This window comes from Prionailurus bengalensis, chromosome A1 (assembly GCF_016509475.1).
Source record: "Prionailurus bengalensis isolate Pbe53 chromosome A1, Fcat_Pben_1.1_paternal_pri, whole genome shotgun sequence".
Classification (NCBI taxonomy): domain Eukaryota; kingdom Metazoa; phylum Chordata; class Mammalia; order Carnivora; family Felidae; genus Prionailurus; species Prionailurus bengalensis.
The window spans coordinates 143131365-143156365 of NC_057343.1; the positions used below are offsets into that span (position 1 = coordinate 143131365).

Here is a 25001-nt window from a genome sequence, read left to right on the forward strand (position 1 = left end):
AAAGTTTTTATTGTAAGTTGAGATTTTCATATTTAGATTTACTAGCTTATTTATTTATTTTTTAGTGTTTGTTTATTTTGAGAGAGTCAGAACTCGAGTGGAGGAGGGACAGAGAGAGAAGGAGAGAGGGAGAATCCCAAGAAGGTTCCACAGGGTTCAGTGTGCAGAGAGAGTGAGGCACAGGGCTCCAGCTCACAAACTGTGAGATCATGACCTGAGCCACGATCAAGAGTCAGATGCTTAACTGACTGAGCTATTCAGCCACCCCTCGTTTATTTTTAATTCAAGTCGTAGCGTGCTGGCATATTTTTGTTGTATTGGTAGTTTACACTGAACATTATTTTAACTTTTGAAAAAAATGTATTTCCTTTAATGCAGCCTGTGAATAAATTTTTTAAATCCTTTTAAAAAGTTACTAATTATAACGGGTAAATGTAGTTCTTTAGGATCAAAGCATAGTTACATGATACTCACACTCTTTGGTTTAGGTCTGTCAGGAAATGTAATTTTTAACAACACATAAAAAGAGTTTTCCATTGACTGTGTTGAGTAAAAGAAAGGTCTGCCACAGCAGCTGAAATGCATTATGGTATACCTTTAAAAATTTTTTTAAATCCTCTACCAAAACATCATTTTTACCCCAGCACTTGGAAAAATGGATAATTCTATGAAGATGAATAATCCTTAGAAATCGACTATATAGTCCCTGATATTACTACTGTATTAGTGTTTTCAATTCAGTGATTCTAATGAATTTTATTGCCTGAAAATTTTATAACGCGATTGCACAGGGCACTTGTCAAGTTTTCATTCTTTTGTCTACTCTGGGAGGAGTCTGCAGCCCCACTGTGTAAAAATGTAATTCTTAGTGTAGTAGGATCTTTTTCCTCCCAAGACCTGGTTCTTTTCCTGTCAAGGCCTTGAATCAGCAGACACAGCACATGGTTCCTTCTCAAGAAAGAATCCCATAAGGCACTGCTTCTCTTGTAATGGCCCATTAGGAGAGGGACAAAAGCATTTTTAGGACTTTTTATCCTGTGTATACTGTTTGCAAATCAAAAGTGTAAGAAATAGCAATGTTTTGAAAAATACTGAATGGAAACATGGGGTAGAATACAATTTGCTCTTGGAAGAATTTTTTCATTTACAATTTTTGTTGAATTAATTAATAAATGGAATGTAAACATTTTTCTATTTTGTTTTTTGATTCCACAGTCCACGCTGTAACACTGTTTCTAAATATCTTCGGATGCTTGGCTTGGTTTTGTGTTGATCCTACAAGAGGGGTTGACTTTGGATTGAGTATCCTGTGGTTCTTGCTTTTTACTCCTTGTTCATTTGTCTGTTGGTACAGACCACTTTACGGAGCTTTCAGGTAAAATGTGTGTATTTTAAAATATACTCTTTAAAACTTGTGAAGTAAATAGTTTGTAATTAACCTTACATATTTTGACAAGGCAAATTGACACGTTTTCATTAAAATTTTTATTGTATAACATACATTCAGATAAGTCCATATATAACATGCCTCTGTAGTCATTAGGTTTTGTGAATCACAAAATACCATTCATTTCTCCCACTTGAGAAAAAAGATCAATCATGAAAATAAATGCAGGATAAACAAGAGTAGTCTTATATCTCAACATTTGTAGAGTATTCTATTCTGTATGATACATGTGACTTTAAGGAGGATTTTGCTCTTTGTTTCCCCTTCAAAAAAAAAAAAAAAACACAAGTGGTGATTTACAGTCTGATTCTTAAATGAACCTATGTAAGGTCAGTATACATGGGATATTTAAAGTAAGTCACTTTCACCTAGTAAGTGAAAGTTTACCTAACAAGGTAATTATTTTTTCTGTGTAAATTCATTTCAGCTTTCCAAAAGGCAGCCACATTTGAAAACAATTAAGATTACAAGATTAAGTATAATATTTTGCATGATATATTTTAATTAATGGTTAGGATTAACGTTTCCAAAATGCTTGTTCTATGAGGTGTTCATAGGTGTTCATGAAAAAGAGACTCATTAGCTTAAGTTTGGAAAAACTGGAAAATAAAATTTATTCATTTTGGATTTCTTAGATTCTTTTAAGAGCCTAGTGTGGTTTGTGATTTGACTATGAAACCATTATTATTATTATTTTTTTTTTGTGGAACACCTTTTTGAACTATTGCTTTAAGAAATAAACACTGGGAAGTGCTGATTTAGATAAACGTTCTGTATGAGTCCATATACTCAATCATTTATCAACCTATTTTTGAGTAAACTTGTTTGTAAGTAATGAACCTTTTTCAGCTCTCAAGAATAAGGGTTGGCATTATTAGGAAATATGTATATATTGTGCAGTTATTAGGAAAATGTATGTATTGTGCAGATGTTATACTGGAGAAATTGGGGGGCCACATTCAGTTGTTTTTTGTGTTTTGTTTTCCATTTTAACATAGAATTTCTTTGATTAACCAGAGTGTGTATTCCTTCTGCATGGAATTAGAAACACAGACATGTAAACAGATGGGGGTGAAAAAACAACCCAGAAGGAAAAGGGAGAAGAAGAGGGAATTTGGAGAGAAAGGGGATTATTTAACAGAAAACTAAAATGGTTAAAAATGGAATGAAAGGAAGAAAATAGATGGAAGGAGGAAAAGGAGGAAAGAATCTTTGGATACATTGGAATATGGGAGCTTGGTTAAATGGGGAGAGGTGACCCCTCTGGATGTCGGTTGGGGAGGGAAAAAAAAAAGAAACTGTTTACTCTTTCCATGATATAGGAAGAGAGTTACTGTTGCTCTCTTCCTTGTTACCTAAGCCTGGCTCACAAGGTTTTTTAATTTTTTGACATCTGGCTTTGGCTTCTGCCAGCCTACTTCCATCACATTACTAAGGTATTTGTAATGATGCTGGTGGGTAGGAATGGAATTGTCTTTGAGACTTTAAAAGTGATGTGAGACTAATGACTTTGGATTTTAAACCTTCTATGATTAATGTAGCCAAAGCAAACTACTAAAAGTTAGCTTTCTGCCTTTTATTACTTGAAGTCATTTGGTTCCTTTTCTTTGCTTTCTTTGCTAGTTGAAGTAAAAATGCTTTGTGGAATATTTTTACTTCTGTCATTACTAATCTGTAGGTTAAGTTCTTAGCTGCATCTCAGTCCTTTAGAGTTTATTCCACATATGTTAATTATCTAGGTTTTATGTTCAGAGCAGAACTGAGAGGAATAATACTTAATAGGGAAAGTTGAAATTAAAGTATTTTGAATCATTAGGATACCTTCTCAGTATGTAACTTTGGCATTTCTTTCATCCAGATTGCCAAGTGTTTCTGAGCCAAAGTCTTTCCTGCAGTTTCTGACAGATCTTTCCTTTAAATGTGAAAATCTCAAACCCAGATACATTAGATATGATTACTGATATTAAATATATGGCTTTAAATAGACTTTACCTTTCACATAAATGCTTTGAGATCAGTTTTGACAGGGATTATTGCCTTTGAGAAAGGGCAGAGTCAATATGCAAGTGTTTCATATTTTGTTTCAAGACTGATTAAGAAATGAAAACAAGCATCTGAGCATATTATGTAGGTCTATAGAAAATGGGTAACTAATACTTTTTAGGCCAAGCTCACAAGTTTTTCAAAAGAAGATGTTATTGAAAGCTTTTAGTTTTCATTAATCAGACTCTAAAGTGAAGCTAATGTGCTTTTTAAAAGTTTTCAAGTTTTACTCTTCACTGGCTAATGATATTTTTGCCTCTTCTGCCATAAAATTATTTAAATATCTACTGAATTTTATTCCTTTAGGTTTCTCTAGAAGTGAAGAAAAGAATAGCAGTATGAAAAATATGTCAGGGACTGATTTTAGAATAAACCAGTCATTACAGACATACAAGTTAGGGGGCATTAGGTTTGAGAATGTGACCAGATTTATTTTTAAGTTGTGCAGTGAATTGATTTTTTTCATGTAGACGATGGTAACTCTAAGTATTGAGAGTAACTGTTAGCTTTGTGGTGGAGTGCTAAAAATAACTAGAGGACATATCAGGAAGTCTTTATATCTAGAATGCAATAGAAATGTTGTCCCTTACTCACTTGGAGTTGGATTTTTAATTGCCTTTTGTGGTTTATCTCACAGAGTAAAAGTAAATAATTCAGTATCTCAAGAAATTTCTTTATAAAGGTTAACAATTAAGTTTGTTATCAAGAATTTGTTGTAATTTGTTTAATAATACAATGGCTGAGTATATTAACTCTGAGAAGAAAAATATAATTGTTTTAACTGAATTATAAAATGCCTTTAGGTTGAATTAAAGTATTTGATAATACTTTTAAAGCCCAATGGAAAATTTAAATCTACATTTAAGTGATTATATCCAGTAATCACATATAATAAATTATACTGATAATTACATGTAATTTTAAAATGTGATAAAGGTAGACTCTACTTAGCAACAGTCATCATTTAATTGGTTATTATGCTTGAAAAGTTGGTTTTCCAGTGTCATCTGAGCTTCTGTTTCAGTATTTCATTTTCAGGCTCATTATTGAATTCACTGGATTCTTTCAGAGAGCTATTTATATTAAAATACATAACATTTTCCAACTGCTTTACAGTCATGAAATATCCTAAGGTTAAATAAATCATCCCTTGAACATTGGCCATATACTAAGCTGAAGATAATAAAGAAGACATGCTACTTTGCCCCTAGAAATGTGTAATATAAATGATTTAAAAGTAGGCTTTTCTGAAACTTTGGCTAGCAAAATTTATATATAAAAATTGGATGATATCCAATACCCCCCCAAATACTTGAATTCTAAAGGAATTTAATACTGGTGACATACCTTATGATATATCTCAACATATAAGATCAGGCAATTTCAAGTTAGTCTTCTTCGATTACCTTTTCGAGGATTTAAGTTTTTAATAGATTTTTTTGTCTGAAACTGGGGGAAAAAAACCAACAACCCTGCTTTTATTGGCACCATTGGAATAGAATGTTCATGAAAAAGATGGTTTTCAAACTGGATAAAATATTATTCTGTATGACTTATCTTAGTTTTCCACTAAGAAGCTAGTTTTACTGATATGCTTATAGGACTTAGTCCTTCCATAAGGTTATCCTTCTGCCTGAATCTGAAGGACAGTGTAGAGAAGTCTCAAATATATTTGCTTTTAAAAGTTAAGTTTATTAGCTATCAGAATTAAATCTAGAATTATCATTTACATATTAAAAAGATTGTAACTTTGTTTTTAATTTTAGGCTTCCACAAATGACTAAGCATTATGTAAATACTTTAAAATATTAGGTTATTATTAATGAGGCAGTGTTTTGTTGAAAAACTTAATTACTGGAAACAGACTGAGAAGGGTGAGGATCCTGGCGTCTCCAGTTAAAAGTTGTGAGCTCCTAGGAAAATGCAGTAAAATCTTAGTACCTCAGTTTATGGAATGTAAACACGGGATGATATTTGCAGAGTCGATAAGATGATTAGAAGTAATACTTGCAAAATATTAGATTTATAGGTTGTCAACAAATGGTGGCTGGAATTAATGTTTTACTTTTGTGTTTTGTTTGATTTTATCATTTACTTTTGATCTGTAAAACTGTTATTTGTTATAAATCATCTTTCACTGCTTTTAGTTCATTGTCCTCTGGTGCCCTAGTCTGAGCTAAAGGAAATAATAATTGACACTAAGATGTGTGTAGAAAGTATGACAATCTAGTCTTTTAATTAGGAGTTTTTTGTCTTATGACTGATTTATATCTGCCATCTATTTTTATGTACTACTTACTATATAAAACATATTTGTTATATCCCTTTTTCTTTCTTTGCCTTTTAGATTAATAAATTCTTTTTTTGGGGGGTGGGGAGGGGAGAAAGAGCACATGCGTGTGAGCAAGGGAGGGTCTTAGGAAGGGGGATAGAGAGAATCTTAAGCAGGCTCAGTGACCATCATGAAGCCCCACAAGGGGCTCAATCTCACAAACGAGATCATGATCTGAGCTGAAATCAAGAATTGGATGCTTAACCAACTGAGCCACTCAGGCACCCCAATAAGTTCTATTTTTTTTAATTTATATTTTTTCTCTGTGGTTCATTTGTTTATATATAAGTCTACTGGCGATGAATTCCCTCAGATCTTTTTTTTGTGTGTGATTCAAAACATGTTCATTTCCACTTTATTGAGGTATAATTGACAAAATTATAATACATTTAAAATGTACAGTGTGATGTTGTGATAGTCCTATGTTGTGAGACAGTTCCCACAATTGGATGAACACGTCCATCACCTCACATATTTACCTTTTTTTTCCCCCAAACGTCTATTTTTGAGAGAGAGGGAGAGAGAGCATGAGTGGGGAATGAGTAGAGAGTGAGAGAGACACAGAATCCGAAGCTGGCTCCATGCTCTGAGCTATCAGCACAGAGCCTGACACGGGGCTCAAACTCATAAATCGTGACATCATGACCTGAGCTGAAGTCAGACACTTAACTGACTGAGCCACCCAGGCGCCCCTGCCCGCCCCTTTCTTTTTGATGAGAACTCCTAAGATCTACTCTCCCAACAAATTTCAATTATACAGTATAGTATCATCAACTACAGTCATTATATTCTACATTAGATCCTCAGATCTTAGTGATTTTATAGCTGAAAGTTTGTACCTTTTAATCAACATCTGCCCATTTCCCTCATCCCCTGGCAACCACCATTGTACTGTGTTTCTATGAGTTCAACTTTTTTTTTTTTTTTCCGATTCCACGTGTGATATCGTTCATTATTTATCATTCTCTGTCTGGCTTATTTCACTTAGCATAATGTTCTCCATAATGCATACAGTTATAAATGACAGGGTTTCCGTCTAAGGCTGAGTACTGTTCCACTGTATATAAACCATTCTTCCATCGATGGACATTTAGGTGGTTTCCATTCCTTGGCTATTGTGAATAGTGCTGCGATGAACATAGGATTACATGTGTTTCTTTGAGATAATGACTGTGTTATCTTTTGATAACTGCCTCGAAATGGATTTGCTAGATTGTACAGTAGTTCTATTTTTAATTTGTTGAGGAATCTCCATGTTGTTTTCCATGGTGGTTGCATCAGTATACATTCCCACCAACAGTGCACAGCTGTATATCCTTGTCAACACTTATTTCTTTTTGATAATAGCCTTTTTAACAGGTTAGAGGTGGTAAATGATTTTGGCTTTGATTTTCTTTTTTTTTTCTTTTTTTTATTTTTTATGAAATTTATTGACAAATTGGTTTCCATACAACACCCAGTGCTCATCCCAAAAGGTGCCCTCCTCAATACCCATCACCCACCCTCTCCTCCCTCACACCCCCCATCAACCCTCAGTTTGTTCTCAGTTTTTAACAGTCTCTTATGCTTTGGCTCTCTCCCATTCTAACCTCTTTTTTTTTTTTTTTTCCTTCCCCTCCCCCATGGGTTCCTGTTAAGTTTCTCAGGATCCACATAAGAGTGAAACCATATGGTATCTGTCTTTCTCTGTATGGCTTATTTCACTTAGCATCACACTCTCCAGTTCCATCCACGTTGCTACAAAAGGCCATATTTCATTTTTTCTCATTTTGGCTTTGATTTTCATTTCTCTGATGATTAGTGATGTTGAGCACCTTCTCATCTACCTGTTAACTATCTGTGTGTCATCTGTGGAAAAATGTCTATTCAGATCTTATGCTCATTTTTCTTAATTGGATTTTTCTTTTGCTTTTGAATTGTATCAGTTCTTTTTGTATTTTGGATATTAATATTTTACAAGATAAATTGTTTCCAAATATTTTCTCCCATCCATTAGGTTTCCTTCACTATGCAGAAGCTTTGTATTTGATGTAGTTGCACTTGTTGAATTTTTCTTTTGTTATTTTTGCTTTTAGTGTAAAATCCAAAAAAGCATCACCAGGAATGGTGTCAAGGGGCTTACCACCTATGTTTTCTTCTATGAGTTTTATGGTTTCAAGTGATTCATTTAAGTCTTAAATCAGTTTTCAGTTCATTTTTGTGTATGGTGTAAAATAGTGGTCTCATTTTATTCTTTTGCATGTGGCTGTCCAGTTTTTCCAACACCATTTACTGAACCCTGTTATACGCCATTGTTTGTATTTGGCTCCTTTGTGTGGTACGTTAACTTACGTTAATACATATATGTATTTGGATTTGTTTCTGGGCTATTTTGTTCCATTAATCTCTGTGTTTGTAGGTCACTGCTATACTCTGGATTAGTATAGCTTTGTAATTAGGAATTGTGATGCTTGCAGCTTGGTCCTTCTTTCTCAAGATTGCTGTGGTGATTCATAGTCTTTTATGGTTCAGTACAAATTTTAGGATTGTTCTATTTTTGTGAAAAATGCCACAATATTGATGGGGATTTTGTGGAATCTGTAGATTGCTTTGAACAGTGTGGACATTTTGACGTTATTAATTTTTCCATTGTAGAAGCATGATGTATTTTTCCATTTATTTGTGGTGGTGTCAGTTTCTTTAATCAATCTCTTAAAGTTTTCAGTGTGAGGGTCTTTCACTTTCTAGGTTAAATTTATTCCTAGGTATCTTATCTTTTTGATGCAATTTTAAATAAGATTTTCTTAATTTCTCTGATTTTTCTTAATTTCTCTTTATGGTAGTTTGTTATTAGTGTATGGAAACACAGATTTTTGTATACTGATTTTGTATCCTATAACTTGACTGAATTTATTCGAACAGTTTTTCAGTTGAGTCTGTAAGGGTATTCTATATATCAAATCATGTAATCTGCAAATGGTGATAGATTTATTTCTTCCTTCTATTTTGGGTGCCTCTGATTTCTTTTTCTTGCTTAACTTCTTTGACTAGAACTTCTAATACTATGTTGAAGAAAAGTAGCAAGGGTAGGCATCCCTGTCTTGTTAATTTTAGAGGAAAGGCTTTCAGCTTTTCCCTACTGAATATGATGTTAGCTGTGGGCTTGTTATATGTGACCTTTATTATATTGAGGTATGTTCACTTTATATCCACTTTGTTGAGAATTTTTAATCATACACGTATGTTGAATTTTATGAAATACTTTTTCTGTACCAGTTAAGATGATCATACGATTTTAATCTTTCATTTTGTTAACATGGTATATCACTTTGTTTTTGTTGTTGTTTTTAATATTTATTTTTTTTCAATTTTTATTTTATTTTCCTTTTTTTTTCAGGAATAGAATTTAGTGTTTCATTACTTACATATAACACCCAGTGCTCATCCCAACAAGTGCCCTCCTTAGTGCTCATCACCCATTTAGTTCATCCCCCCACCAACACCTGTCCAGCAACCTTCAGTTTGTTCTGTTTTAAGAGTCTTTTATGATTTGTCTTTCTCTCTGTTTTTATATTATTTTTGCTTCCCTTCCCTATGTTTATCTGTTTTTTTCTTAAATTCCACATATGAATGAAATCATATGATATTTGTCTTTATCTGACTTATTTCGCTTAGCGTAATACACTCTAGTTCCATCCACATTGTTGCAAATATATATATATATATATATATATATATATATATGTATACACACACACACATATATACACACACACACACACACACACATCACATTTTAATGCATTCGTCAGTCGATGGACATTTGGGCTCTTGCCATACTTTGGCTACTGTTGATAGTCCTGCTCTAAACATCGGGGTGCATGTGCCCCTTTGAATCAGTATTTTCGTATCCTTTAGATAAGTATCTAGCAGTGTAGTCGTTGGGTCAGAGAGTAGTTCTATTTTTCACTTTTTGAGGAACCTCCATACTGTTTTCCACAGTGGCTGCACCAGTTTGCATTCCCACCAGCAGTGCAAAAGGGTTCCTCTTTCTCTGCATCTTCACCAATATCTTTTGTTTCCTGAGTTGTTCATTCTAGCCATTCTGACAGGTGTGAGGTAGTATCTTACTGTGGTTTTGACTTGTATTTCCCTGATGATGAGTAATGATGAGCATCTTTTCATGTGTCAATTAGCCATCTGGATGTCTTCTTTGGAAAAGTGTCTATTCATGTCTTTTGCCCATTTATTCACTGGATTATTTGTTTTTTGGGTGCTGAGTTTGATAAGTTCTTTATAGATTTTGGATACTAACCTTTTATCTGACATGTCATTTGCAAATATATTCTCCCATTCTGTCGGTTTCTTTTCAGTTTTGTTGATTGTTTCGTTCATTGTACAGAAGCTTTTTATCTTGGTGAGGTCTCAATAGTTCATTTTTGCTTTTATTTCCCTTGCCTCTGGGGACATGTCAAGTAAGAAGTTGCTGTGGCTGAGGTCAAAAAGGTTGTTGCCTTGTTTCTTATCTAGGATATTTTTGGCTCCCTGTCTTACATTTAGTCCTTTCATCCATTTTGAGTTTATTTTTCTGTATGGTATAAGAAAGTGGTCCGGGTTCATTCTTCTGCTTGTTGCTGTTCTGTTTTCCCCATACCATTTGCTGAAGAGACTGTCGTTTTTCCATTGGATATTCTTTCTTGCTTTGTCAAAAATTAGTTGGCCATACATTTGTGGGTCCATTTCTGGGTTCTGTCTTCTGTTCCATTGATCTGTGTGTCTGTTTGTGCCAGTACCATGCTGTCTTGATGAGTACAGCTTTGTAATACAGCTTGAAGTCTGGGATTGTGATGTGTCCAGTTTTGGTTTTCTTTTTCAACATTACTTTGGCAATTCATGGTCTTTTATGGTTCCATACAAATTTTAGAATTGTTTATTTTAGCTCTGTGAAGAATGCTGGTGTTATATTGATCAGGATTGCATTGAATAGGTAGGTTGCTTTGGGTAGTATCGACATTTTAGCAATATTTGTTCTTCCGATCCATGAGCATTTCTTTTTGTCTTCTTCAATTTCTTTCATAAGCTTTCTATCGTTTTCAGTGTATACATCTTTTACGTCTTTGTTAGGTTTATTCCTAGGTATTTTAAAAGGTTTTCAGTGCAGTTATAAATGGGATCAATTCCTTGATTTCTCTTTCTGTTTGATTATTGGTGTATAGAAATGCAACTCATTTCTATACATTGATTTTATATCCTGTGACTTTGCTGAATTCATGTATCAGTTCTAACAGTTTTTTGGTGGAGTCTTTTTTATCATGTCGTCTGTGAGGAGTGAAAGTTTGACTTCCTCCTTCCTGATTGGGATGCCCTTTATTTCTTTTTGTTGTCTGATTTCTGTGGTTAAGACTTCCAGTACTATGTTGAATAACAGTGGTAAGAGTGGACATCCCTGTCAGGTTTCTGACCTTAGGGGGAAAGCTCTCCATTTTTCCCCATTGAGGATATTAGCTGTGGGTTTTTTATATATGGCCTTTATGATCTTGAGGTATATTTCTTATATCCCTACTTTCCTGAGGGTTTTTGTCAAGAAAGGTTGCTGTATTTGGTCATTTGCTTTTCTGCATCTATAGACAGGATCATGTGGTTCTTATCCTTTCTTTTATTAATGTGATGTATCATTTGATTTGCAGATATTGAACCAACCCTTCATCCCAGGACTAAATCCCATTTGATGGTGGTGAATAATTCTTTTAATGTATTGTTGGATCTGGTTTGCTAGTATCTTGTTGAAAATTTTTGCATCCATGTTCATCAGGGAAATTGGTCTGTAGTTCTCCTTTTTGTTGGAGTCTTTGGTTTTGGAATCAAGGTAATGCTGACCTCATAGGATGAGTTTGGAAGTTTTCCTTCCATTTTTGTTTTCTTGGAACAGCTTCTAAAGAAGAAGCTGGATTCTTGTTTGTTGGGAGATATTTGATTACTGATTCAGTTTCTTTACCAGTTATGGGTCTGTTCAGATTTTCTATTTCTTCCTGTTTTAGTTTTTGGTAGTTTGTATGTTTTTAGGAATTTGTCCATTTTTTCCCAGATGCCCAATTTGTTGGCATATAATTGTTCACAATATTCTTTTAGTATTGTTTGTATTTCTGTAGTGTTGGTTGTGATCCCTCCTCTTTCATTTGTTATTTTATGTATTTGGGTCCTGTCCTTTTTCTTTTTGATCAGTCTGGCTAGGGATTTATCAATTTTGTTAATTCTTTCAAAGAACAAGGCTTCTGGTTTCGTTGATCTGTTTTTTTAATTTCAGTATCATTATTTTCTAATCTTTATTATTTCCCTTCCGTTGGTGGTTTTGGGCTTTATTTGTTGTTCTCTTTCCAGCTTCTTTAGGTGTAAGGCCAGGTTGTGCATTTGAGGCCTTTCTTCATTCTTTAGAAAGGCCTGGATTGCTATATACTTCCCTCTTATGACTGCCTTTGATGCATCCCAGAGGTTTTGGACTGTTGTGTTTTCATTTTTATTGGCTTCCATGTACTTTTGAATTTTCTCTTTAATTTCTTGGTTAACCCATTTGTTCTTTAGTCGGATGTTGTTGTTATTTATTTATTTTTTTTAGTTTTTTTTGTTACTGATTTTATTTATCTTTGAGACAGAGAGAAAGCACGAGCTAGGGAGGGGCACAGAGAGAGGGAGATAGATCCAATGTGGGCTCTGTGCTGACAGCAGAGAGCCTGATGTAGGGCTCAAACTCACAAACCATGAGATCATGACCAGAGCTGAAATGGGACGCTTAGCCAACTGAGTGACCCAGGCACCCCAGTAGGATGATCTTTAATCTCCAAGTATTCATGGTCTTTCCAATTTTTTTCTTGTGGTTGATTTCAAGTTTTATAGCATTATGGTCTGAAAATATGCATGGTATGATCTTGATCTTTTTGTACTTGTTGAGGGCTGATTTGTGATGCAGTATGTTATCTCTTCTGGAGAATGTCCCATGTGCACTAGAGAAGAATGTGTATTCTGCTTTAGGATGAAATGTTTTGAATATATCCGTTAAGTCCATCTGGTCCAGTGTATCATTCAAAGCGATTGTTTCCTTGTTGATTTTCTGTTTAGATGATCTATCCATTGTTGTAAGTGGGGTGTTGAAGTCCCCTACTATTATGATATTATTATCGATGAGTTTCTTTATATTTGTGATTAATTGTTTTATACATTTGGGTGCTCTCTAGTTGGCATAAATATTTACAATTGTTAGATCTTCTTGATAGATAGACCCCTTAATTGTGATATAATGCCCTTTATCTGCTGTTACACTTTTTATTTCAAAATCTAGTTTGTCTGATATAAATATGGCTACTCAAGCTTTCTTTTGATGTCCATTAGCATGATAGATGGTTCTCCATCCCATTAGTTTCAATCTGCAGGTGTCTTTAGGTCTAAAATGAGACCCTTGTAGGCAGCATATAGTTGAGTCTTGGCTTTTTTGTTTGTTTGTTTGTTTGTTTGTTTGTTTTAAGTGGTACCATTCTGGTACCATCTCTCTCTTTTGGGGCATTTAGTTAATTTACATTTAGAGTGATAATTGAAAGATATTCAGTGGCATTGTGTTGCCTGTAGAGTTGGTGTTTCTGGTGATGCTCTCTGGTCCTTTCTAGTCTTTGTTGCTTTTGGTCTTTTTTGTTTTGTTTTGTCTTTTCTCCACTCAAAGAGTCCCCCCTTAAAATTTTTTGCAGGGCTGGTTTAGTGGTCACGAACTCCTTTAGTTTTTGTTTGTCTGGGAAGCTATTTATTTATTTATTTATTTATTTATCTCCTTTTATTTATTTATTTATTTATTTATTTATTTATTTATTTTTTAATTTTTTTTTTTAAGGTTTATTTATTTTTGAGACAGAGAGAGACAGAGCATGAACAGGGGAGGGACAGAGAGAGAGGGAGACACAGAATCTGAAACAGGCTCTAGGCTCTGAGCTGTCAGCACAGAGCCTGACGCGGGGCTCGAACTCACGGACTGTGAGATCATGACCTGAGCTGAAGTCAGACGCTTAACTGACCAAGCCACCCAGGCGCCCCTCCTTCTATTTTGAATGACAGCCTTGCTGGGTAAAGAATTCTTGGCTGCATATTTTTGTGATTCAGCATGTTGAATATATCCTGCCACTCCTTACTGGCCTGCTAGGTTTCTGTGGATAGATCTGCTGCAAACCTGATCTGACTTACCTTGTAGTTAAGGTCTTTTTTTTTCCCTTGCTTTCATAATTCTTCCCTTCCATGTTTTTTTGTGAATTTGACTAGGTGATGGTCAGTTTCTGTTGAATCTAATGGGAGTTCTCTAAGTTTCTCAGATTTTGATGTCTGCCTCCTTCCCCACATTAGGAAGATTTGCAGCTATAATTTGCTCACATAAACCTTCTGCCCTTTTTCTCTCTCTTCATCTTCTGGGACTCCTGTGATTCAGATGTTATTCCTTTTTAATAAGTCACTGAGTTCTCCAAGTCTTGTGTCATGATCTCTTGCCTTTGTTTCCCTCTTTTTTTCTGTTTCATTGTTCTCCATAATTTTATCTTCTGTTTTGTTGATTTGCTCCTCTGCATTGTCCATCCTTGCTGTTATGGCATACGTTCAAGATTGTATCTCAGCGATACCATTTTTAACTTGAGCCTGACTAGATTTTACTTCTTTTATTTCCACAGAAAGGTATTCTCTAGTGTCTTACATGCTTTTTCAACCCCACCTAGTATTCTTATAATTGTGGTTTTAAATTCTAGTTCAGATATCTTATATCTGTGTTGATTACATCCTTGGCTGTGATTTCTTCTTGCTCTTTCTTTTGGGATGAATTCGTCAATCTGGAGGAAGAAAAATTAATAAAATAAAAAGATAAAAATTGAAAAAATTAAAGGAACCTAGATCTTAGGTTTGTTTTGGTCTGCTTGTTGAAAGAAGCTTGATAGAATAGAGAAAAAAGGGAAAGGAAAGAAAAAGTTTAAAGATTAAAAAAATTTTAATAAAGTAGATGAAAATTTTTTTCAGAATTAAAAAAAGATTAAAGAAAAAAGAATTTGCTTTTTCTGTATCCAAGAAAGAGAAAGAAAAGAAAGAAAAAAGAAAACAATTTAAGCAAAAACAGAAGCAAAGAAAACAAATAAGTGAACCAGCAAACAGAATGAAACCTGAATCAAGTTAGATCTGGTTTCCCCTAGAACTGAAACTTAAAAGCACCCTGTAGCCCATACACTAAACAGGATTTGTGCTGGTCTTCTGGGGGATATTCTTGGAGGGTGCATTTGGGCAGGACTTGGTGTAATAGCTCCCTTCTCCATGAGGTGGTGCTGCTTAGCTTACCTGGGTGGATCGGTCTGCATGTACACATGCATGTGTACAGTAGAGGTGGAAATGGCTTCCCCCAGCTCCCTAGTCTCACTGACCCTTGATCAGGCACCCTTTTTTTTGTTTTAGGTCTCTGTCCTCTCCCTGCCTCTCTCTACCTTGTCCTTGTCCAAGCTGTGCACCTGCCAGGTGGCACCTCCCTCCAAAGTTTTATCTCACATAGGTTGTGTTTCAAAACTCCACACTTCAGAGACTCTTGTGGCTTGGACCCACACCAACTCTCTGGGGGAGGATCTTGTTGAGCAATGGCTGGGTGCCAGCTTTCCCCAGAAACCATTCCTGCGATTTTACATTGGGCGAGGAGAGTTGCAGAGGATCAGAGATTATGGTGCAACACCACACAGTGGGCACTGGGTTTTGCCACAGTCTGAGGTTTTTTTTTTTGATTTTTTTTTTTACATTTATTTATTTTTGAGAAACAGAGTGAGACAAAGCGTGAGCAGGGGAGGGGCTGAGAGAGGAGACACAGAATCTGAAGCAGGCTCCAGGCTCTGAGCAAGCAGTCAGCACAGAGCCCGACATGGGGCTCAAACCCACGAACCGTGAGATCATGACCTGAGCCGAAGTCAGACGCTCAACTGACTGAGCCACCTAAGCACCCCCACACTCTGAGGTTTTTTTGCCCCAATACCAGCAAATGTGATACTCTCTGGGGTCTGATGGGACATTTGTCTGCAGGGAGGGTGTATGGCCACTACCAGATGCACTCCAAGCAGGGGAAACACCTCTTCCTGTGTGGCACACAGACCTCTCAGACCACTACCTGCTCCTGGGGATTTGCCTTACTTCTTCACCAGAGCACCGCCAGGCACTGAGCTCTGAACCTTCAGATGCTGTGCTCCACTGTTTATAGGATCCTGATGGCATTGAAACCCTCTCCTTTGTCCTTGTCAATGTTTTTGACCAAGAACCACATTTTCTTTGATCAGTCCCCTATGAGTGTTTTCACTCTTTCTTTCTCTCCAGCTACTTTCAGCGGGAGTGCTTTTCTTTCATGATCCCAATGCGTCATACTCTCCCCCTTTCTCTCTCTATCCTCTCTCCACAAAAATGGCTCCCTACCTTCCTCGGCTTTTCTCTCCTCCAGTTCACCTCTCCACACCGTGTCCCTCCCAAATTCTGTAGCTCAGGTTATGCAGATTGTTGGGTTTATCCTCAGATCATTTCCTAGGTGTTCAAGATGGTTTGGTGCTGATCTGGTTCTGTTTCAGGGACAAGACAAGGTCAGAGTCTCCATGCTGTTCTGCCATCAACTCCTCTGGTATATCACTTTGATATGTGGATGTCAGACCATCCTTGCATCCCTGGAATAAATCTCATTTGATCATGGTGTATGATCCTTTTCATGTATAGTTGAATTTAGTGTGCTATTTTTTATTAAGGATTTTTGCCCCTGTGTTCATCAGGGATATTGGTCTATATTTTCTTGTAGTGTACTTGTCTTATAGTGTATTTATAGTAATGTACCTGTACTTGGGTATCAGGGTAATCTTGGCCTTATAAAATGAGTTTCAAAGTATTTCCTTCTCTTCCATGTTTTGGGAAGAGTTTGAGAAGGATTGGTATTAATTCTTCTTCAAATGTTTGTTGGAATTCACCAGTGAAGCCATGTGGTCCTAGAGTTTTGTTTGTTGGGAGGTTTTTGATTCCTAATTCAACCTCTTTATCAGATTTTCTCTTTCTTCATGATTCGGATTTGGTAGGATGTATATTTCTAGGAATTTATTTATTCTGTGTTATTTAATTTGTTGGAGTATAAACTCATGTATTCTTAGTTTCTTTGAAGTTTACTGTGTACACTTAAATCTTGTAAATAATAATAAAATTAATAGTTTTTCCCCTGGTGAAATTCTCTTGATGTGTTTATGTGCACACTTCAGTATCTAGATCACTTTGTGGGGTCTATTGGTAGTGTGTATTTTTTTCCCTTGGCTTTCAGTCAGATGGTGCTACCTATTGGCATATTTAAGTGAGACTTAATTGGATCTGGACATGGTGAATAAAGAATTGTGGAGGCTTCTGATGATGTTCAGTTTCAGAGAAATTCCACCCTTTATTTTACTTAACAGAGTAGAAATCAAAGGCTGAGCAGATTGAATGCTGAGTTGCAGTTACGTGTAATTTCTATCTCTGATTTTCCCCTGGTCCTAGAGATTAATCCTCTAAGGTTTTAAATTGAGGGCCTGGTATTTTCACTAGAACTTCTCCCCCAGCAAGTCCTGGACTCAAACAGTGTAAGCCTGTTACCTCTGGAGGGGAGAAGGGAGGGAGGGCAACATCCTCTCAGAGCATCCATAGTGTTAAAATTATTTCATCATGTTATTATTTTGCAAGTATACAATGGAGTTTTTCAGAAGCTACATGATATGGTATTGGAGGTAGCTTGAATGCAGAAGCAGAGAATGCAGCTATCTTCATTTAAGCCACATAGGAAACAGGTTTTCAAAAATACAAAGTAATGCTGATCTTTTCATTATTTGGGGTGAGGGGAATAGTTTTCACACAAAAAAAGTTACTTAAAAATGAATTAAATCTTTTATTTCTCAATTTTCATTCCTAATTTGGTAAATCAATTACTATAGCAAAATAAAAAATTCCTGGTGATCCTCAACAAAAAAGAGGTCTTGATATCAAAAGCTTGAGAATTGCTGTTCTTTTTTTTTTTTCTTTTTAAACTAGGCTCCACACCCAAAGTGGGGCCCCAGCTCAAGACCTTGAGATCAAGAATCACATGTTCTACTGACTGATCCAGCTAGGAGCCTGGAGAATTGCTGTTCTAATCCTTTCATCCTTAGGGAACAGTACAGGAAGGTATACTCTGCTTTTAGGGGTTCTGCTTAGCTTTTTAGCTTGTGTGTGTGGCACATGTTTTACGAGAGAAGTTGGGTGCACGGTTGGGCCAGTTTTATGCTTCTCACGGCTCATCAGTGTTTTGTTACATTGTATCTTTAGTTTTGTATCTCTAGTTCTGTGAGACTGCAGAAGTTTTGTTGGTTTGTCTGTTCCCTGGCAGCAGGCCTCTGTGCAGGCAGAGTCTGGATATTGAGCCTCTTAGATTGTGCATTCAGAGAAAATGTGGCTTTTAAAACGTCTCTTTACATTTTTGTAATTCTCTTCTACTCCAGAATCATGGTCTCTCTATTCCTGGATGCTTCAGCAGTTCTTTAATGGATTTAAATGGTGGTGGTTTTTGTTCATTTATCCTGCTGTTCTAATTGTTCTCAGTAAGGATATGGTTGACACTAGCTATTTTGTCACATTCAGAAGTTTAAAAAGAATATTCGTAATTACTACAATCACAATAAATGATGTTTGCATTTTTTAAAGTTCTCCTACAATGGAAGCAGAGCTGTTATGCTTTAATTTTGAAGATAATTTTGAAAATAATAATTTTGGCATTTCCTTGATACCAAGGAATATGTGAAACCTAAAATATTAGACATAATCATGAAACGTCTATGAACTGTGAACCCATTGCTCAATGTAAGAAATAGAACATTATCAGTAATGCTGAAACTCTCGCTTGATCCCATTTCCCTTTTTCCATAGGTAATCAAACTGAAGTTAAGATAACTTTGCTCATTTCTCTACCTATAATTGTTTTTACTATATGTATATGTGTTCCCAAACCACCTTTTTAAGCTTATGGAGAATACTTTTTTCAAGTAATTTATAGTTTTATCTAAGTGATAAATTTTTCCTTTGAAGTTACATATATAATAAAAAAAATTTAAGGATTTTTTTTTTGTAAAATAAATAATTCTACCCTCTTTCTCCCAGTAGTTGTTGTTCCTGACTTATATTTTTGACAGTTGTCTCTGTATTTAAAAGTAATAATCATAGGGGTGCCTGCGTGGCTTAGTTGGTTAAGCAGCCAACTTTAGCTCAGGTCATGATCTCGTGGTTCACAAGTTTGAGCCCCGCATCGGGCCCTGTGCTGACAGTTCAGAGCCTGGAGCCTGCTTTGGATTCTGTGTCTGCCTCTCTCTCTGCCCCTCCCCTGCTCATGCTCTGTCTCTTTCTCTCTCTCTTAAAAATGAATAATAAAACATTAAAAAGTAATCGTATACTACCATTTCTTGGTATTTATAGCTTTATTGAGATATATTTTACATACCATAAAATTCACCCATTCAGTGGTTCAGTTCATTGATTTTGAGTAGGTTTTATAGAGTTGTGCAACCATCACCATGATCATTTTTAAAACTTTTTTCATCCCCCTAAAATTTTTCCTGGATCTCATTTGTAATCAATCTGCATTCCTACTCCTTAGCTCCAGGCAACCACTGATCTGTTGTCTGTCTCTGACATTTCTGTTCTCTGGATATTTCTTGGAAATGGAATCAGAATATGTAGCCATTTCCTGTATTATTTTACTTTGAGTAGTGTTTTTGAGGTTCATCAAACTTCAAAATGTGTAAGTAATTTATTTCTTTTTAACTACTGAATAGTTTTCCATTCATGGACTACTACTATGGATGGTATTCATTCATACCAATTTTTTTTTGTCCATTCATGGACAGTTTGGCTTCTTTTCAGTGTTTAACTTTATGGATAATGTTAACATTTGTGGTAAGTCTTTGTGTGGACATGTTTTCATTTTTCTTAGGTTGAGAGAGATGGCATTAGTGAGTTGTAGCTTTTACTTACCATGGTTAAGTTTTTAAGAAACTGCTAAACCTTCTTCCAAAGTGTTTGTACCATTTTACATTTTTACCACAATGTTGTTTGGGAGTTCTAGTTTCTCTACATTTTCATTAACACTTTATGTTATTTGTCTTTGATTATAGCCATTCTAGTGGGTGTGTAAGTATTGTGTTTTTTAAAAAAAAATGTTTACTTATTTAGAGAGAGAGAGCACAAGTGGGGTAGGGGCAGAGAGAGGGGGAGGAATGGAATCCTAAGCAGACTCCACGCTGTTAGCACAGAGCCAGACACAGGGCTTGATACCACAAACCGCGAGATTATGACTTGAGCTGAAATCAAGAGCTGGATGCTTAACAGACTGAGCTACCCAGGCACTCCCCTGTTGTTACTTTAATTTGGATTTTTCTAGTTACTAATGTTTTTGGCCACCTTTTTATTCATTTACTATTTGTGTGTTGTCTTTGGTGAAATGTCTGTTCAAGTTCATTGCCTTCACTATTAAGTTTCAGCAGTTTCTGTTTTGTTATATATTCTTTTTTACGAGTTATAGATTATGGATACAAGACCTTGATATGATTTGCAGATATCTTCTAGTCTTTGGCTTTTTAGTGGTATATTAGGGAATCACAAAAACTTTCCATTTTAATGTAGTTTATCACTCTTTTCCTTTCTTTTTGTTCTCTTACTGTCTTGCCTAAGAACTCTTGGCATAATCCAAGATTATGAAGATTTTCTTTGTTTTCTTCTAGATGATTCTAGTTTTATCTGTTATATGATCCATTTTGGGTTAATTTTTTATTGTGTGGACTAAGTATTTAAATTTGTCTTTTTACATGCGGATATCCAAATATCAGCACTATTTGTTAAAGCAGTTATCTGTACTAAATAGCTTTTGCACTTTTGATGAACCTGTCTCATTGTATTCTTCGGCATTTTATAAAAATCCATTGACCATAAAATTAAGGATTTATTTTTGGACTCAGTTCTGATCCATTGAACTATGAGTCTATCTTTACACCAGTATCCCATTCTTGATTAACATTGCTTTATGACGTTAGTCCTCCAATTTTTTTTTTTCAGAATTATTTTGGCTATGTAAGATTCTTTTTATTACTTGGTCTAAATTTTGTAATCATTTTAACCCATTTTTGTAAAAAATGAATGTACCTCTTGGGATTTTGATAGAGATTGAGTTAAATTTGTAGGCCAGTTTGGGGAGAATTGGTATCTTAACAATATTGAGTTTTGTGAGCACTTGAGTGGCTTAGTCAATTAAGCATCCAACTTTGGCTCAGGTCATGATTTCACAGTTCGTGAGTTCAAGCCCCACATTGGGCTCTGTGCTATTAGGACAGAGCCCACTTCGGATCCTCTGAACTCCTCTCCTCTTGCACCTCCCTCCCCTCAAAAATTAATAAACATTAAAAAATAGTGAGTTTTGTAATTCACGAATATGGGATATTTCTCCATTTATTTAGATAGTATTAATTTCTTTCAGTATTCTTCCATTTTAATTATCCAAGTGTTGCACTTATTTTGGTGAATTTATTCCTAACTCCTTTGTTTTTTTAATATCATTTTGAGTGGAATTATTTTGTTAATTTTTTCTTTGGATTGTTTGTTGCAAGTAGTTGGAAGTACAGTGGGCTTTTGTATATTGATCTTGTATCTTTCTACCTTGCTAAACTCACTCAAGTCTAGTAGTTTGTGTGGGAGTGTTTACATGCACGCATGCACAAACATTGCATCTTTCTTTACAAACTGGTTATCTATAATCAATCTACCTTTCTTCCTTTTGTTGATTATACTTCTAGTAAAATTGGAATAAAAATAGAAAGAGTGACATCTATGCTTTGTTCCCCCTTTATGGGAGAATGCATTCATCATTAAGGATGATGTTAGCTCCAGAGTTTTTGCACTTGCTTTTTATTGGTTTGAAGAACCTCTCCTTTATTTCTGGTTTATTGAGAGTTTTTAGTCATGAATGGTGTATTTTCCCAGATGCTTTTTCTGTGTCTGCTTTTCTGTGTCCTGTGGTTTTTTTCACTTTATTCCATTAATATGGTGAGTTACACTGCTTTTTAGATATTAAACCAACCTTCTATTTGTGGGATAAATCTCATTTATTCCTGTGAGGCCTTTCTGACAGCTGTCATGAAGGTGTGGATTTTCATGCCTTAATTTACTTTGGTTGAAATGTCATTCCAGGAGAGTTGGGGGAAGAGAGCAGTTCCAGATGAGAGTGCTACAGACTCATGCTGTTCTTAAGCAAAGTTCAGTAGTTTTTTGAATAAAACTGTTTCAATTTTATATGTCAGGGTATTGAAATGGTTTTTAGTTTTATCCAGTTTTTAAAAATTTTTATTTTTTGAGGAGAGGATTTGTTGACTTTGTCACTTTGTCATGCTAGAAGTGAATTTCTGTTTCTTGATTGAGTTTCATGTGTCCTACACTCATTTCCTGCTGTTCATGATGATACCTGAAGTTTCCATAGCTTGTGTGGCCCCTCCTTACAACTCCCCACACACGCCCTTTCTCTCCACAGTCCTTCCATTACTTGTAAGATAATTTTAGGTAGGTTAGTATTTGAAGTTCCTTGTTTACTACTATGTAAATATGTTTATAATTGGACTTTTTTTTGGTACAACTACCATTACTGCAGTAAATACTTGGCTTGTTTTGGTCTCTTCTTTTTACACACACACACACACACACACACACACACACACGCACCCTTATACACCCTTTTGCTGAATCTTTGCATACTCCCTGGCATAACTGAAAAACTATGATTAAATATGAAGGTGATCTGTTTCTTTAATCTAGAGACTCAGATCCTTAAATTCTGGGAAAACTTACTGTTTTTTTTTATTATTTCTTTGCTTTCTGTTTTCTTTGAATTCTTTTTAATAAAAAACCTTGTTAATCAGATATTGGAACTCTTGAGGAAAATTAACATTCTCATCTTTTTTCTTGTGTTGTTCATCCTTTTGTTTTATTATGCTTTCTAGAAAATTTCCTAAACTCTTTGCTAAGAATCAGGATGACATTAATCTTCTGAATACCACCACAAATCTAGAAGACAGTCGAGTATTGCTTTCAATTTGAAGGAAATACAATTTCTAACCTAGAATTCTATACTCAAACTATCAAATTAAATGTCAGATAGATGGTCAAACGAATTTCACAAAGTGTACCTTTCCTGTATCATTTCTCAGTATTCTCCTAGAATAGATGAGCACTGCCAAAAATGAGAAAGTAAACTATGAAAAAGAAAACATGGGGTCCATAAACCAGGACTTCTAATACAAGAGAGATGTCCAGTTTATTTCCAGGATAGTGTTGAAGAGAGGTCTCAATATGACATGTTGGTGGCCATCCCAGAGGTTTATAAGTTTCAATTTGAACAGATTAGAAGATTTTAAGAGAAACATTTTCAAGAAGATAAGATTGATAGAATTTCTAATGAATTTGAAAGATAGTTAAATATGTATGTATTCATGTATATAATGAATATATAAACATAGTTGCTAACTCTAAGAAATTGAGAATGGCTGTGCAGAGTAGCACATTTAGTTATAGTATACTTCTTGTTTCAGCTTTGAATAACATTTACATAGTTACAAAAAGTGAGCAGTTCTAACAGACCAAAATTATAGCTATATTTGGAAGGTCAGGGAAAACTAAGCGTCTGTGCAAGGTGGGGCTAGAAGTAGGGGAGAAGAATTTAAAGGAAAGTGAAATCCTTATTTCTAGAGTAGTAAATTGCTCTTTAATGTTCAAATGAAAAATTGAGAAAGTAATAATCCAAGCATACTACTCCAGGTTATGGAGATAAGTGGTATCCAAATAATCAGAATCAAAAATGGTTACATCTGAGGAATGGCAATGGATGGTGGAAGGGTTGTGGGGGCTGTTGGAAGATAACTTGTTTTTTGAAACAACTGTAGAGCTATTTGACTCTTTCAACTATTACACATACAACCTGAGTCAAATTATAAAAAAAAAAACCCAAAACTTAAAAAAAATACATACTATGAAATGAATTGGAAGTTCTTTGAGTGTGAACAGGGCCTTTCAGTAGCCTTCATAGAGTAGGATGATACAGCCAAACCATTCTCTTTGTGTGCTGCCTGTGTTGGTGGTGGTTTTTTCTCTTAGAGGGTTTATTTTCCTCAGAAACAAATGTTTCAGAATGGTTTTTTACTCTCCCACATGAGATTAACCTGGCTTCTGTTATCAGGTTGTGTGAAAAGGAGACTGGGTACCCTGTTGATATTCAGACTATGAATGTTCACTTAATTTCTGTTTTCAGTATGAATGTGCTTCTCTGTTCTGGTGTCTTGGTTTGGGAATCCCTGTGGTTCGGTTTCTCCAGAGAGTAAGTGTCCCGCCTTGGTTATAGAATGGCATTTGCCCTTAGGGAATGGGAGCAAGAATCTGAGGTCACATGGCTTCTTTGTATAGACTTTCAGCCAGTCTTCATGTTTTGCTTGCATGTTGCTTTGCAGACATAGTTTGTGTTTCTAATTTTTGAGATTTTCTAAGTTTTGAGCTGTTCTCACACAGTTTGTTTCATAACTTTCTCTGTTGACTTGGATTTCAGTTTTGTCTGTGGAATCAGTTACTAATTGCTAATCTCTTTTCCAGCTTAAAAAATTTTGTTACTGTCATCTTCTCTGTTTTGTCCCTGTCGTTTTATGCACAAGATTAAAAAAATATATCCAGGAACAAAATTACTTACTGTCATTTTAGTGGTACTTTGGAAGAGAGTAGACGTAAACTTGTAGGTTTAACTGGATATCGAGGTATACTTTATTTTTAATTTTTTATTAATATATTTTATTTTTTTAGAGCAGTTTTAAGTTTATAACCAATTTGGGAGTATGGTACAGAGAATTCCCATATAACTCTTGCTCTCACATGTGCATAGCTCTCTCTTTTACCTGTATCACCGCTAGAATGGTACATTTGTTAAAATTTCTGGACCTATATTGATGCATGATTATCACTCAAAGACTGTATTTTATATTAGGGTTCACTCTTGATGTTGCACATTTTAGAAATTTGAACAAATATAATGACATGTATCCACCGTTACAGTTTCATACATAATAGTTTCTCTGCCATAAAAATCCTATGTGTTTGGCCTTTCATCCCACC

At 35.3% G+C, this 25001-nt stretch overlaps 1 protein-coding gene across 2 annotated transcripts in view; it reads left to right on the plus strand.

Annotated features, from left to right (window-relative positions):
- SCAMP1 (secretory carrier membrane protein 1) overlaps positions 1-25001 on the plus strand; it is a 128890-nt gene that overhangs the window by 61343 nt on the left and 42546 nt on the right. For both annotated transcript variants that reach the window (XM_043592692.1, XM_043592700.1), the window contains one exon: positions 1216-1375. In XM_043592692.1, coding sequence (XP_043448627.1) covers positions 1216-1375 — 160 coding nt within the window. The remainder of the gene's footprint in view (positions 1-1215; positions 1376-25001) is intronic.